Genomic DNA, 17,667 nt, shown 5'->3' on the forward strand with positions numbered 1-17,667 from the left:
ATAGCATAGCTAAAACCCTATTTGCCATAAACTGACAAAGTCTCACTCTGTTTCTACAAATAAACATTGTATTTCAAATAGCATAGTCAAATACCTTCTATAAAAAAGTAACTGGGAATGATTAATAACACTGACTAAAATCTACTGATGCTTTATTGATTCTTCAGTTCCAGCCCAAGCTTCAGAGGTTATCTGTGTATGTTTAACCTACAGGCCTCAGAAATAAATGGCATGACCATGACACGTTCTTCACCAGATACAACTCCTTGCCTTAATTCTATTGATGAAGGGCAACACTTCTAGGTTCAATGTTTCCCTTGTGGAATCTGTATTCAAACACTGTATTAAGAGATCACTAGGGCAGCAACACACCATTTTTCTCTACAAAATTCCTGCATGTGAAAGCTCTTCAAGCTGAAATTGAATGATAAATTTTATACAGCTTCTGGACAATTTTTGATTTGTTACACATACTGTAGCTGATTGCCTCTTTGTATTAGCCATGCAACTCAGCATAGCTACACAAAACGTGAAAACGCGCATGAATAAACAAGAAAAGCAGTAAGCTTTCTCGGAATTCTAAAAATGAATTTCAAGTGGTTTCATTAAAATGTATTATTTACTTTCAGTCAGTTTTCCCCAACATATACTTCCAGGAACAGAAATTTTTTCTTTACTCTAAATGTGGAAACACTTTTAAACACCTTGTGAAAGGTGTTTAATTAAACAATTCCAACTTCCTCTTAGTTACTGAAATGTGTGATCAACTTGTTCATTATTATACTAGACAGATTTTTAATTTTTTTTAAAATAAAGATAAATGAGTTAAGACAATGATCACGTAGTGCACTTAACCTTAACAAGGATTCACAGTCACAAATCCCCACCACTACCTCTCCCAAGAGGTCTATGTTGAACTGATACCTTAAGTGACTAAGATATATTAGGGCTAGGGAGACTCCTACTGCCAAGATGAGCAGGCCTCCCTATTTCTCACGTTCTCTCAGCTGTGCAGTAATTCCTGCAAAAGGAATTGTTGGTCACAATGAGATGTAGCTTCTTAACGTGCCCAGTTGTGGCTAATCAGCCAAAGCGTTTTCTTGCTTCCTGGGACAACGTTAACCAGCTCTCCATTGACTGGATGGGAGCTTAAGTGAACTCCTCTCTGACTCTCAATCCAGACATTACTCATCTTGGCTGTATAAATACAATTCCTCCTGGTAGCTGGATGCTGGTAATCAAATCCATCATCACAAATTTTTATCATTAAAGTTATTTTAAAATAAGTATCTCTACCCTAAAATTATTACATACATTATCTATGTCTTTTAGACATAGAAGAAGACTTAAGTCAAAAAAACACATTTTAAATATTTCCAGATTTCAACACCCTGAAGTACTTCTTAGGCAGAAGTCTAAAAGCTTTGGATACCACTTATAATCTCAGAGTAAACTATCAAGAAGTTAGTCTAGCTGCAAATCTGAAAACTCTCAGTAATTACTTAAAAACTGAGTAACTTTAGTAGATCACATTTGTAGTGGTTACATACAACATACCTATTTCAGACAGGAGGAAAAAAATCTAAGTATGAGTACACATTCTACTGCATTAAGTATATTTTGTAGTACTGAATTTATATAGTAATTTATATAGTTAGAAAAATTATGACATTTTATACACTAAAAAATCTTTCAAGAAATTCAGTCATTTAGGACTTTAAAACCAGAACACAGTAACACTGACAACTAATGCAGCAAAAGTCTTCATTTTGAAAAGAGATTTATTCTTATGCATGACTTTTCTTCAGAAAAACAAATTTTTCCATTTCACACAGCACCTAAGTGATTGCCAGATTATATCTTTCCTTGACCACAACATTATTCTGTGTCACTTAATTTTTCTTTCCAAGTCTGAAAAACTATCTAGATGAACCAATTAAGCATTGCCAGCCCAGCAGGAAGATTGCTCTGTTGCCATCTCTACAGGAGAGACAACCTAAAAATGTAACAGGGCATCTGCCGCCATCCAATTGTCTCCTACAATTCAGAAACACAGCTTCACTTTGTTTTGAAGAACAACAGCTTATCCAAATCTTTTTTTCCCCAGCTACTAGATAGGCCAGAGTGTTATTCCGAGTACAGGATGCTGTAAAAGATACCAGACATCATTACAACTAAAAAAAAAAAAAAAGTATAAGAGAAAACTAAATTCATTATTTTGTCCCACATCATTTCCTCTTTTCAAAAGCAGGATTTAGATATCTCTGTTAACCCATTATTACACCACACAACTGCAGCAGGATTTTATATATCCAGTTGTAATCCTCAGACCATGAAAAGCTAAAGGATAAGTTGGCAGAGACCAGAACAAAAAAAATTCACTGTCCTAGAGCATCTTGATGAGGAGACAGTAGTTTGATGTATTTCTTAGCCTTCCACAGCTACTGGGAGGGGGAAAAGTCTCTCTTCTTATCTAATAATTATTAAAAGCAAACTGAGAAACTTGGGTTATTTTTCAGTCAGGTATTACTGTACCAGAGAACACTATTTTTCTTAAACTGTATTTTCCTGACCACTCCAAGCATGCAAATCAGGTTTCTGTTCCCTTGAGCCTGCACTAGCCAGTCAAGAGAACATTTCCTGGCAGTGTAAATTTATGTCAGCCTAGAGTGATCACGAAATCACAGCCTTATGATACTGTTTTCATAAAAAGATTTATGGGAACACAACAAAACCTTACATTTTAACTATTAACCATGTAAATTCAAAAAAGTGAGAGAGTATATTCCTTACCTCCTCCAACACCATATCTACTACTTTTCTAATGACTTAAAGCTAATGACAGTACCCTTAACTTGAAAAAAGGTATCATTTTTAATTTCCTTTTGTACTGATAGCATCTCTGAAATACTGTTTTTAACAAAATTTGAATATTTCAATATACATTAATGCAAAATAGCTGAAGTGATAAAAAAGTTAGATTTGAGGCGATGGCAGGTGATGCATGACATGACTAAGCAAAAAGCAGTTCTCCTTCTTTCCCCCAGACATACATGAGCAGCTACAATCCATTTGTTTAATATAAAGACTCACAACAAATATGAAGTGTGAACCCTATGTTCCATGATTTACTAAGAGAGTTGAGTTCATACTTTACATTTAAGAATAGTTGAAACAATTCCTAAAATCCTGAAATGTGTATGAACATCACATCCTCCAACATCATACCACAAAATTCTTCTATGCCATAATGTGAACTATGGAAAAAAGAATGACTTCAGATGTGCCTGAAAAGAAGATGCAAACTCTGCTCATTTTGGAAGTAAATCTTTTAGGACAAATCACAGGAAAGCCTATAAAATCTGAATTCTCATCCAATACAGTCAGGTCTCTGCAGCCTGGACACAGATTCCCAATCTTAGACTAAAAATTTATCACTCAGTATTATCTAAGCAACTTGGTAGCTGCATGTTGGCTCATAGTAGAATGCTGGCTCCTCTAAGTGCCACTACACTGTGTTTAACTCTTACCTGGCATTATAAGTGCCTGGTTGATGACTGATCTGCAGAGTAGCTTCTCAGTTATTAAGTCAAAAAGCTGCCAGGAATCAAGAGAAAAGAGAACCTGGATTCTGTGAATCACAGTAATACTTGATTCACCCCGTGACAGGTAATTTGGATCAAGGCAGTGCAAATAATGCTGTTACACACTACACTTGGCTGACAAGGGAAAAATGAAAGAAGCAAGGCAGCAGCTAGGAACTGCAAATCCTGTGCAGGGCTAGGACACAGTACTATAAATGCAGAAAAGTAGTTTCTTCTAGTTATTCTAGACAGAATTATTTAGAAAGAAATAAATACTAACATTAAGAGAATGTAATCCAGGTTTTCACCATTTTAACTGGGCAAGTTACCAGGAACAGGAAATCAACTGATAGCCTCAAGTACGAGACCATTAGAAGACCTACAAGGAGCGAATGCAAACCAGCTATCTGCTCGGGGTGTTACCACTGTGCCTACCAAACACAGCTGGCAAATTCTCTCCTTGAACCTCGAGCTTTTGATTTCACAGTTCGTATCAGTCTTAGGCAATTCTCAGAACACTTTGGTTATTTATCTCTCTGCTTAGAAAGCCTACTAGTTTGATTAAATATTAACTTTGTAGGAAACCAAAACTATTGCATTCAACACTTAAACTTCCAAAATGTCATGACTTGTGATATACTTAGTCAACAGAACTTGACCATCTTTGCTTTTACAAAGGCTATATATACCCACTAATGGAAAAAATGGAAATAATCAGACTTCAAATTACTTCAACCAAACTAGTATAACCTTATGCCTGACATGTATTTGGTCCTATCAATAAAGTCATTTCCAAATGAAGTGCAAAGCTCTTAGTTATTCAACGAACAGCACTGAAAGCCAAAAGCACATTCCTAAAACTCACAAGTCCTTTTAAAAGAAAAAAAATCCTACAATTGAAACCCGTATTTTCTAATACTTATACTAGAGACAAATAAATGTTTTCTGAAGCATCTGTTGTTCAAATGAAAAAGAGTAAATGTAAACTCTTCTTTGTATCTGCGCAGCCAGCGGTCAAGCTTTGCCCTATGGCTCTGCAGTTAGTTGAAAAGAAAGAATCAGAAAAGGAGAGTATCATGATTGTTTCATTTGACCACACTACATTGTTACAAACATGATCAGAAAGGAGAGAAGATTTTCAAATGCCATTATGGAAAGTAATTAATTTGTCTCTAGGACTATAACAGTATATTTAAACCATTAAGTTTGCAAGAAGGACTCAGCAGTAAGACAAGCCAACACTTGAAAGTGAAAAAGCTAAGCCTAAATATGCAAGGATATCAACTCAATTACTTAATAAAACTTGTATAGACACCAAAATTCCAAGTGCTTGCACATTATAGGCCACATAAAAGACATGGCTTAGAACAAAACCACACCAAAGCTTAAGAACTAGCAAAAATTTAACATTTCTAACACATTCTTTGGCAAGTTCTCTATTTTTAAATGTTTAGCATAGCAATTTAAAAGACTGCCACTTAAAAAGCTGAGGATGTTAAACACAACCTTTTTTTACATGCACTGCTACCACATATAATGGTTTCAATGCAGGCACAACCATCATTGCTGCCACAGCACACACAGGCACATCCCTAAGCCAGCAGCAGGCTGCCTGCACAGAGCTGAGTGCCCAGGCATCACAGAGCCTGTGCTGCCCCAGCAGGATCAACCGCAGTGGTGATACACCAGGGGTGAGTTTGCCCAACGTCAGTCATTCTGAATCTGCAGCTAAGCTAGAAAGAAATCGCAAGTACGACATTCAGACAGCATCTCTTTCTGGAGTTTAACAGAAAATTAAATCAGACAAAATAGAGATTACTTCCTAGAACCTGCTGGACAGAAGAGAAAGCCCAATGTTATCCTACACTAACCTAGATTACCTGCCCCCCAATATTAAAGGAACAGAAATAAACATAAAAAGGTGAAAAATAATGATTTTAGACTTTTTTTAAGTTCTCACGTAAAAGAATGAACCTCCTCTAAATTCATATGCCCTCACAAAAATTTTAGGAAAATACTTAAAATTCTTGAAAATACTGACTTCTTTAAACATACGATATGACAGATTGATAATACAGTAACGACATGATACTTTGAGCCTAGAATATAAACCACATTCACAAATGGCTTCAGCAGTATTCCCAAGTGTTAAAATATTTTTCTTCTTATGATGAAAATATTTATTCCACGAAAATTCAATTTTTTAATGATCATCCACTGTTAAAAAACATTAACAGCTAATTAAAGGATGAAAAACTAATTGAAACCCAAGCACATTTGTTCTTCACTATTTTGGTCTTTAGTGACAGTGGCTCTTCCCCAGCTGAAAGTCAGGAAAACTCAGCAGAAGGTAGCAGAGCAGAGCCTGATTTCACTGATTTACAATAAGCAGGCTGCAAACACTAAATCTCTACTTATTTCATTCTGTTTCAAGGAGCCATGTCCAAGCATGACTTGAGCCAAATCAGTGGTTTACCATTACCAGAAGAGAAAGGTCATTTCTCTGCCCACTCTCCCCCACTGCTCTTGGCTCCTGCTCCTGCTGCCTGACCCAAGCCAGGTTTGGTGCTCAGAGCTGTCATCACACTGTGCCCACTCAATTCATTACAGTGAGGAGGCAGGGGGGACCAACAAGAAACAGAAAAAACTGAACCTTTTACTAGGACAACAAGTTGAATCTGTTTTGCCTGTGAAAACACAGGCTCCAGAGCCACTGAGAGAGGGAAAGCGAGTAAACAGAAGGTAGCAGGAACGTTTTGGCAGCTGTTAATTGTTAATTTGACTAAGTAATCATGGAGCAACACACTCCAGCTTTTAAATATTCAAGGAAGTCAGATTGACAGGCTGAAGAAAATTATTCTACTTAGAAACTGCTAGAGTTGGTTGGCTTAGAAGGTTGCAAGAAAGACAGATTTTGCTTATTTACAAGAATCAAATTTGGTTCTCCAATTACTACCAAGGGTCACTTCTAGATGAGCTTCCCACTTCAGTGACTATCCTTTGACAGTGCCGTATTCACTCTTACGCATCTGTGACTAGTTTGTCATCACCCATTAGCCACAGAATGTGCAGACTGCTTGCACAGATGCACAAGTAATGCAGTGTAGGAAAAAAAAGAACCTCAAAAGAGGGAGAATAATGTTTTAAAGAAAAAAAAAATAAAAGGTGTTCTGGGAAAAAGAAACAACACAGAGAAGAAAAGGAAACCTCCTCTGCCAAACAGGACCAATAAGATGCAGAAAGAGAAGGTACAGCAAAATATGAAATATAACTCCAAAGGAAAAAAGACAAAGTGCAGGGGAGAGAGGGGGAAAAATAAGTGTTAATTTTTGAAGGTGTGCTAATACCAGCATTCCCAATCAATCCTCCTCATAACCAAATGCACAAATAAAGTTATGCTCATTTCCCCATAATACTCAAAGCTTTTAATCTTTTCTAATAAAAAAGCCTAAATTAAATAAGCTTAAGGAAAATTCTGAGAATAGTATTCTCAGAAAAAATTATGAAGTTTAATGCATTAAAGAACAAGATGACTAAGACTGAATTATTCTGAGATAGCAATTTTATAATTCACAATTATATAGAGCAGGAGGATATGAATAGGTCAATATGCCTGCTTGGACATAAGGAAGGGAGGAAAAAACTGCTGCTTACAGCTGCTACACATGGCTCTGGTAGCATTAACAGATGGCCAGGACTGCTTTGCCTTTAACATTATGCAATATCACTGCAAGGAAGCGACACCATGATCAAAATCAGACACTTAAATTCTGAATGGTGACCAAGATAATTGAGACTTAAAGAGAAAATACTATGAAGTTTTAAAATAAAAACTTAGCAACAAAAGCATTACTTTCTATAAAATATTGCATACTGTTGCCTCTGTTTCTTATTAGAAACAAAGTAGTTTCTTTTTTAATTGATGACTACACTATTTTAATGTCTGGCTGCAGTCAAAAGAATCATAATAAAATTGGAAGTGACTGCAACTATTTCATGGAAGCTAAATAATAAAATAATCCTCATGCATGAGTGTTACATTTAGCAGGGACTACTGGAGGTTATTATTAAAGAATTCCTTCCCCCATATTTGGGTGTTCAATTTCCCTGTTTATCATTTACTAAAATAGAATGCTTTTTAGTTTGCTCTCCCCATCCTCCTCCTACTTTTAAAAAGGTGCAAGAATCTATACAGATAAATTTATATATAGTTATTTACACATTGTAAACACCCATGTTCATTTATATACACATAATGACTAATTCATTAGCAGTAATAGAAAAATGCTCAAACAATTAATCACAAAGAAAAGAGAGATACTGTTGGTATTTTACCATTTTTAATGAAAGATCCTTTTCTGAAGTTTATGATCACTTTCCTGCCCCTACCCCTTCACCTAATCTGCAACACAGAAAGTCACAGAAACAGAGGTGAAAATGATCATGTCTTCATTTTGGAGAGAATCCCATTTAATTCTTTACAGGCATAAGAAGAATAGCTTTTCCTTCTCTAGAAACTGTTTTCTCCCTACATTTACTGCTGTAATGGCTACTCTGACTAGCTGTTGACTGTCATCAAGTGGGAACAGTCTGATCCTTCTCATACTCATATGAAGTCCTAGCCAAAGAAAGAGGAATTCTGTATGGCCATGTAGGTTCATCCATTTGAGGAGCCAGAGAGTTCAGAATCTCTGAGCTCCTAAGATTGTCTGAAATGGAATGATTCATACACACCTTCAGTTTAGCTAATACATGCTAGAAGACTTCCATCTAAACCAGATTACATTCTCCATCAGGAAAAAAAGTGTGCAGTTCTGCTTTTTCTTTCTAATTGCTCAAATTATGTCTTTTTTCTTTTTTTAAAGTTCAGTGTTTGACTTGCAAATATATACCATCAGACTTGCCTTACTTTGACCCATATGATTTCTGCTAGGATTCTTCCTGCCCCCATCACAGCATTAAATTACACAAAATGAGTACGACACGACAAAATAAACTTCCATTCAATGGTAATTCTGTCACTGCTTTCCATTACGTTTGCCATTTTGCTGCAAAGTCTGTTTGGTTTACCTCCCAAACTTTTGGTCTACCTGCATGGTTTCTTGACATGCTAAAAGATGCATTTATGAACATCCCTGGCAAAGCTAATTATAGAATACATAAACAATGGGAAAAGACCTGCACCTAATACTCAGATTTTTTTTTTCAAAGCAAGCTACAGTTGAAATAGACAATTCCTTCTTTAAAAAGCAGCAAAATAGATTAATAAAAGCCCCATTTCAAACACCATAAAGTGGTTCCTTTTGCTGACACAGTGTTCCACCCACAAGCAAGTCAGCCATCACACAGAGAGCATAATCCTACTCTCCAACATAGATTTAATTTTTTACATAACGAGTTAGAGATGCTCAACCAGAGCCCTTAATCCAACCACTCCATGCAGAGGTCAGAGCTCATGTGACTTAAAGCACAGCTGGTAATGAGTAAGTTTTGTTTCTTCAAAAGAACTATCCACAAACAATCAACCACTTTCTAGTCATTTCCTTACAGATGCTCCTAAATTGAACAGTGTTATACTTTAGGAAGCCACAGCTTCACAAATAGACTTTTTGGAAAGCCTTGTATTTGCACACATAGCATCACCAGCAAGTGCTATTTAAAACAGTTGTGTTTACTACAATTTGTAAAGGTTAAAAAAATTAAAAGTTTAAAATACTATGGTTTAAAACTCACTTTAAAGCTTTCATTCAGTCAGCAACTTACGTTAACACATACATGTTTTTAGCTTTCTTTTAAAGGAATGTTGTATTGTGTTCTCAGGATTTCAGCAAAAATGAAACTTTTTCCAACTGAAAGTTTGCAGATCACTCAACACAAAAAAACCAAAAAATCCCTGAGAGACTTAGCATTAGTAGTCAGTCATGAGATTAATGTAAAACTAATTTCATATTTCACTCTTGAAAAGAGCTAAACTTAAAAAATGCACTCAGCTACTTGGAGAAAAAACAGTCCTCTTTTTAAAATTCACAGAAAAGGATATTCTGAATATTCTTTTTCAAAAATCAAGACTTTTCATTCAATTTTCAAACCTACTAGCATCACAACAGTAGAAGGATTAAATCAAGAATTTGAGCACTGGAAAGTGCACATGACAGAACGAGCAGTCAGCCTAGCTATGGATGCTCTTTTCTCCTTGGCAGATACAGAAAAAAGTTACTGCAAGTTGTGCATAATCTTTATAAAAAATTTCAATTCACCATTCCCCACCACAACCTTGAAGCAGTAAATGGAGCTTCAAATCAACAGCCAGAAAAGCAAACTCCCATTACCACTTACAATAAACTCTGGCTGGTTTACCCACTTCAACTAGGAAGTGCCTGAAAGGTGCTTCTAGACATGCTAATAGTCAATCTTCTGCAGCAAATGAGACAGCGTAGTAAATCCATGGTCTGACAATTAAGAACAGTCCCATTCTATCCAACTCCTTGCCTTCTAAACCAGTCCTGCCAGCTCACCATCTACCTTCTGTTAGTACTGTAGTGCACTTGATTCTACCACGAGTAGTTTCAGTGAACTGGCAAAAAGTTATTCACAGGGTTTTTTACTGGATGCATTTTCTATTGATTTACTTCCCTGAACTGGCTCATCCTGGGACCAGATAAGCATCACTGCCAGATGAGTGCAGCTGGAAGCATTTAAAGGTAGGTTTCACAATCAGCTTAAGACAAGCTAAAACTGACCTGCCATTAGCCAGGTGGTCACACTCATGGTCCCAGCTGTACCTCCTCCATTAACTCTTACTAGTTCTCACAACAGCACAGTAATGGTTCCAGTTAGATCAGGTCACAGACTCACAAAGCAAGTACCTCCCCCATTCACCTACCGGCCACACAATTGCAGGAAGGGGCTAGGGCCGTGCCTGGGTTCCACCAGGGCTTAAACCCAATCATAAAAATCACATCCCTCAGAGCCAGCAAATACAAGTGTTTTCAAAGCACACTGTGATGCCCTCTCTCTCTTCCTACTGTGCTTCCTCCTTCTTAGTCATCTTCCCCTGATCTTAAAAAGCTTTCCAACCTCTGACCACACCATTCCCACTACTCTCATTTTTGGTACCTCTCCCCTTACAGCTACAATTAAGAAAACCCTTCTACAGACCTCAGGGCATCCTAAAACCGTAGGAAGAAATCACTAGATTTCAAAATTGCACAAGACAAATTGTTGTTCAACGTTACACCACATACTGGGCACGACAGACCCGAGGCTTCAATTCAGCCACGTTCCCTCTGATTCAGAAAAAGCTTTCTGTTTGCTCTACAGTCTCATTTGTAATAGAGCCCAGTTTTCTCTCAGCTACAAGGATACCATGAAAATCAAATCTTTCTTATACTTTGAAAACTCATAAAGAACAGTGTGCACGCTGAAATATCAATTACTGAGGCTGTTCCTACCTAAACATGTCAGTACCAACAGCAATATTGTTCAGTTTTCAAGCAAACAGCAAACAAACATTTTCCTCCTTAATTCCCTAAACCCTCTTCCATATTTATAAAGTCTCATTACTTTTCTGAGAAAACAGGTAAACACGTGAAACAAATGCTGCTGAAAGACTAATCTTCTGTGAAATCTAAAAGAAATAAAGCCTGTGCTTAACAAGGCAAACTGAATCAACACAAATTTGGGTCAAATCAGACATTTATCACTGATGTTTTAAGAGGGCTTGTCTCAGAAAGTTAAAAATCAATTACTGCCCAAATCAAAACAAAATATGTAAAAACCCCCCTGTAAATAGCTAAAATCTATTTTAAGTGTTTTACTAGATGCCCAAGAACCCACAATTTTATCCCCGAGAAAAAGCCCAGTGGTGAAAAACTGCACAGTTTACAAGGGAAGTGAAAACAACTGTAAAAAAAAAAAAAAAATCTTATAAAAACAGCAAGGGAAGCATTGACAATGACCATGACAAATTAGAAAAATACCAAAACCTGAAACGCTGGCAAAAGAATACAATACATCCCTATCCCTAAAAGGGCAAGCATCATCCTAGCAACAAAAGAAATTAACAAAAGTTGTGAAGATTACAAAGTAAGAATGATAGAACTGTAACAAAAACACACCCACAAATTTGGAAATGTTCAGTAAGTGCAGAACAAAAACAGTCTAGGTAAAAAATTTAAATCATATCTTGCTGCCATAACAAAATGCTTTCTAAGAGAAAAACAAATATTACACTTCTTTAAAATATAGGTTGCTTAGGTCAATCGTATAGTCCAAAAGGTGTGAATATTTGAATGAACCGAACGTGTGAATGAATGGCTTTTTATTATGCCAAAAGAAACTCGAGTCATCTGGATAGCAGACAACATGAATTATGTACGATTAGTATTTTAAGCTGTTGCTGGCTTTTCTAGTTCTTGATACAGAGCTGACAAAAAAGCAAATATAGTAATGTAGTAGACTAGCGAAGACTAATACTGTGGCTTCACAGGAAATTAAATCTGGCACTTTCAGTTGATAAAGTAGTAGTAATGGTCAAGCACAGTTAATGTCCAAAGTGTTTGATTTAGTACTGTCTGATACTTTAATTAAGAAATTAGAATATAAAGAAAGCTAATTGGTGTGTCTCACATGTACTAAAACTAGAGGTGAACAAGTTTTATGCTTACAGTTTGCTTTGTGACTGTTACACATACTGTCCTAGTTAAGGACTATGCCGTTCAAAAATATCCTCTTGGTCTTTTCAGTAGCTCCCATTTTTAAAACCTCAGAGAAGTGTTAATATGAAAACACAACTGAGAGGACACTAAGCATTCTTCAGAGCTTGTACCTTAACCCCACCATATTTCATCATTGTCTGCAACCCAGAAGTAAACAGCAGACAGAGGTAAATTATACTGCGGGGGTGGAGAAAGGCGGGGGAGAGTAAGGGAAAGAAGTAATACTGTGTTTCTGATACAACGTTGTGTATCGGTATTCTGATACAACTTGGGGAGGGTTGGGACGGGCCAGACTAAGGTTTTTTAAAAACAAACAAGAGCAAAGTCCTATCTAAAAATGAAGGCCAATCCTAGAAATTATCTCGAAAGGATGGAAAAGACTTGGAGGTGGGTCATTATCTGGGCACAAGTTTCCAGTGTGATGCAGTTCCCAACAAGACCAGTATAAATATAGGTATGAACAATCAGAGAATGACATGGGTTGGAAGGGACCTTAAAGTTCCAACCTCCCTGCCATGGGCAGGAGCACCAGGCTGCTCAAAGCTCCATCCACCCTGGCCTTGAAACACTTCTAAGGATGGGGTATCCAGAGGGTTTTTTACTACGGCAACCGTGTGACTGCTCCAACAGTGCTCTGTTCTCAAGCTCAGTCCTGCAACAGCTACTACACAGAGAGCAAAGCCATGAAAACACAGAAAGAATACGAGAGACTCAAAAGGGTCATCAGGACTGCAGACCGGAACAGCAGCGTAGGGATCTGATAATCATCAGCATATTACATAAATACAGACATATATTTGGATAGCTATCTCTCAAGATGTAATGAAAAGAAACAAATGAAATTCAGACTAGAAACAGGTTTAAGTCTTAAACAGACTAATTAAATTATGGGGCAACTTTCCCAGCTATACAATATGATCTATTGCTGTAGGATTTTGTTTATTTTCTTTTATACTTTTAAGTAGTATTCTGGCAAAAAAAAAAAAAATTAAAAAAAACCTCAGTGCCTGCAATATAAGGTTGGATTAGATCTGCAGTCCTCTCTGGCCTCAATCTCTAAAGCTACCCATGATACACAAAGTAAGGCTCAACCTTCAATATTAAGCATGCTAATTTGTCTGAGGCTTCACAGTTCCATTCTCCTTTTTAAATAATATAACAAATGATACCTGATCTTTGAATGAGCTCACAAATGTTAAGACTAATCCCTGGAGTGATCCTGACTAAACGACAGAGTAACTCCTGTACCTGTACATGACAATTAAGAATAATTTGCACTCCAGTACACCTCCAACAATATCTGTGGAACTCCACAGGGAACAGAGTTGGACTGTAAAGTCAAGCCTTTCACTGACATTTTAAACAGAAGAAATTAGAGTCAAAGCTATCTACAATAGGTTTATCTGTTTTCTTCAAACCACCAACAAGGAATACAAGAAGATGTCATGCTTCCTAGGTAGTTACAAATTGAACCACAGGGAGAGAAACAAAGATAAAAATTAAGGCTTCCATCTGGAAAAATCCCTGTAAGACAGAGCCCATAACTCTTAAAATTTTCTTCCAACTTTGTAGAAAGACTGTTCTCAGCCAAAACTTTTCTAATGCCAAAAGAGATCTGTAATAACCAATAACTTCAATCTTTCTTAAATATATCCCACACCACTTGACACTGGTGGATGCATTACATTGCAGGGACAAAACAGATCTTCCTCCCCAGTAATAGTTTCTCACCATGTAGGATGGGACACAGGCCTCGACAGCTGAAATACCTCTGACAGTTCAGCCCATATTAGGCCACACATATAGAATATCTTCCAAACACAAAGAAGCAATATAAACAAAATCTATTTTCTAAAGATTTCCCCCTTTCCCACCCTTTGGACTTCAGAATAAAACATCCAAGCCTTTCATCACCTACCACAGCACAGTCAGGAAGTCATTCTTATTTAGAAGGCCCAAGTAATTTAAAGTCAGAAGGCCCATTGGCCTATTAAAATAGTTTAGTCAAGGATAACAAGCACAAACAGTATGAGTAGGATTCCCCTACTAAGGCTACACTGCACAAAAGGAAGCAGACTTGCCATTCTGTCACCAGAAACATGAACACCAGGAGAAGGAAACAAACCAACAGGGACTACTTAGTCCAGTGTCACTGTGCCATCCTAGGGTGCCCTGCATGTCTCATAATGGAGCTACCATATCACACTGCAGGGCAGCCAATGCCAGGTCCACACTGAGACCAACATCCACAGGGCTCCCTTTGATCATCCATGCACTTAACAATCCTGCAGAAGAATTCATATATGAAATTTCATATGACAGAGTTAGAGTCACTCCAACACAGTCTACACTCCTTTGTATTGACATATTTGAAACACGGCTTGGTTATCCATTTGTGAAATTCAAAAACTTGCATTTGGTCCCTAGAAAGACATCCAAACTCAAGAAACATGATCCAGTCCTTGATGAAAACATCAAGAGCTGGATAATCTATCACTGCCCTCCTTTCCTTCTTACAATGATTACTCACCTTCAGCATTTACCACTTGTGGCTTTCAATTTGATTCCATTCAACTTCACTTTCTAGTCATTGGATCTTGTTAAGTATAAACTGAATAAAGCACTGGTTCTCAGTAGGAAAATATTCAGATGGGGGAAATAAGATGCTTCACACTATTTCAAACAATGTGAATGGGGTTTTTGCAAGCCTTTCACCATAAGGCATTATTATTTTTAACTCTTTCCCACACTCTTCATCATTTAACAATGACTTTTAAAGACAAAACTTCATCATTAGCATTACCACACAGCCAAAAGTCATCTCCTTGTTACTACATATTTTTAATCAAAGCATTATACTGGGAACTTCTGCTGAACTGATGGTTCATATTTGCATCCCACCAGTCAATAAATTTTGGGACAGAATCCCATGCCTATGTTTGCTATCTTCAATGCATTATTTTGAATACAGCTGCACTAAGGTGCACCTTGCTTTACTGGCATAACTTCTAGATGGCATGAATTCGAGATGGTTTTGTACAGTTCTGTCCTCCCTGCTTAGCACCTACCTGTCTTGTTCATCTGCAAGTTTTATTAATGGCAATTTTGACATAACTGCCAAATACTAACAAAAAAATCTGAGTCTAGTAGACTACTTCCTCCAAGACTTCTAGCAACAATGACATCCAGGAATAATCCTTTCTAACAACTAGATGTATCAGCTAACCAGCAGTCCCCCATGCACTTATCATATACTATAAGATCATTCTACAAATATTACATGAGTAATTGATTTTGTTATACTTCGCCACTAAAATTATCTTCATAAGGTTTGCTGTTCCACTGGTAATCTTGCAACAATCTTACAACTGGAAGAAAAGAGTGGGACCTATACTCAAAAATTTTGAAAGTAATCTAAATTACTCAGTACAGTAAGTCAACACAAGACAGTAAGAAGCAAGTCTCATAAAAGAAAAAGGCACAGAAAAAATACCCGGAAAAGATACACAACACAGACAACAGTAGCATGAAACGTAAAAAAAAACTGGTGGAAATTTTGACAGCCCTGTAAAATCAGTTTTAAATGTATAAAAATGTTGGAACTGATTATATGCTCCAATATCACTACTTGCATAAAGACATAGTGATATTTTCTTAAAAAATGGAAATCACCAGGTATCAAGGCCCCTGACCTTCAAAAGTGACTGAACACAGATGCACTTCATTGTTCAGCAGGCAGGTCTGTGACAATAATACCCTGCTATGGCACAGAATCCTTAAGTTTTTAAAAGAGCATTTCTGGAGTGTCTGTTAAAACCCAGTCTGTCTCACCACGACCATGAAAAACATCCTTCTCTTTTAAAGCTTATCTGCACAAACAGATTTTAAGGAATAAGGAAACGCCCCCTGAAATTCATGTAAACACTACCCTGTGAATAAGGCCTAGCCAGAGACTCAGCATTTCTGGAAAAAATCAAATAAAATTCCCTCCAAACTAGTTAGACAAGCGATATTTATTGCATATTAAAAGACTCAGGTTGATGTTACAGCACACAATATATATTAACTTCCTTCCCCATCTTTTATACACACATTCAACTTTATACATCAAAGGAACATTATAAAATTCTACCACATTAACTAGTTAAAATCACCAATTTAAACTAGATATTTTAGTTTGCTATATAGTAATTACTCAAAGTTAGTTTAACAAATACTATTCTTCAATTTTTAAAACACAATGGTTTTCTGACAGTCTGTAGATTCCATTTTATAGTTTTAGACTAGCCATCTAAAGTTTCCGCAAGTTAAGAACAGTTTCTTACAAAGAACATCAACATCGCACAGTCTGGATCCTTACTGAAAACTTCTGTCACTTCTGAAAAACATCAGACACTGCTAACAAGGGTATTTCTCCAGTTAGTCTGAAGAAACATGTAGCAAGAGTCTACACACATCACTTAAAATAAATCCCCCTCCCCCCCCCCAAAAAAAAAAATCAAGACACTTATTTGGGGCTTATTGCTTTGTTATTTAACAAATGGGTCTATTCTAAAGTCACGAGTACAATTTAGAGAGCTAAAGTGGGTAGGATACACAGTCACACATAGAGGCCCATAGAGCCTCTTCAGTCACCAAATAAACTAAAAGTGTCTTCTAGGATGCTGTTTAAGGAAAAAAGTACCATCTGCTTAGCAAAAACTGGAGCCTGGCATATGCACTTATCTGTTTTGTAGGCTGAAAAATCAATTCTTACAGTCCTTAATGTATCAGATGACAAATCCACACGTAAAAGCTTTTCTAAACTATTTAAAATACATTTCAAAACAATCATACTATTGCTCAAGAATGCACGCATGCCGCTGTCAAAGGTGGGCGGCATAAAAGAAGGATAAAAAAAATGTCACGAAACGACCTCTACATGTTACCTGTAACCATTCTCGCACAGCGAGGCCCACACATTGGCCAAGACAGACCGTTTGCTCTCAAAATAAAGCCACGGCATACGAGATGGGCTGGATGGGACCAGGCCCGACCTGCGGGCGAGCCGCGGGCCAGTGTCAGCCAAAACCAAGGGAAAACACTTCTTTCTCCACCTCCAAACCGCCGCCTCCCGGGCTGCCGGGCCGGGGCCCGGGCTCCGAGCGCTGCTGCTCCGGGGCCGGAACCGCGGCACCTCCCGGGGCGGCTCTGCCCCCGTCACCGCCTCGCCCCCGGCCCGGGGCGGGCGGGACCGCCGGGGAGGGCGCACGGGAGGGCCCGCGGCGGACCCTGCCCCGCTTCCTGACACCCGCACCCGCTACCCCGCCTGGTCGCCTCCCCGCCCGGCCCTGCCCAGCCCGGCCCGCCGCCGCGCACACCCAGGC

The 17,667-nt window shown here is 37.7% G+C and overlaps 1 protein-coding gene across 2 annotated transcripts in view; it reads right to left on the minus strand.

Moving 5' to 3' along the window:
• ZDHHC17 (zinc finger DHHC-type containing 17) overlaps positions 1-17,333 on the minus strand; it is a 70,388-nt gene extending 53,055 nt beyond the window's left edge. Inside the window, exon 1 of one of the 2 annotated variants that reach the window (XM_027655847.1) lies at positions 14,383-14,434. In XM_027655847.1, the coding sequence (XP_027511648.1) occupies positions 14,383-14,385 (3 nt within the window). In that variant the 5' untranslated portion in view covers positions 14,386-14,434. Of the gene's footprint in view, positions 1-14,382; positions 14,435-17,229 lie in introns of those variants that run through there. The other variant, XM_027655857.1, reaches the window with a different exon arrangement.
• Between the last annotated feature and the right edge of the window lie 334 nt (positions 17,334-17,667).

Source organism: Corapipo altera, unplaced genomic scaffold, assembly GCF_003945725.1.
Source record: "Corapipo altera isolate COAL_440 unplaced genomic scaffold, ASM394572v1 1, whole genome shotgun sequence".
Taxonomy (NCBI): Eukaryota; Metazoa; Chordata; class Aves; order Passeriformes; family Pipridae; genus Corapipo; species Corapipo altera.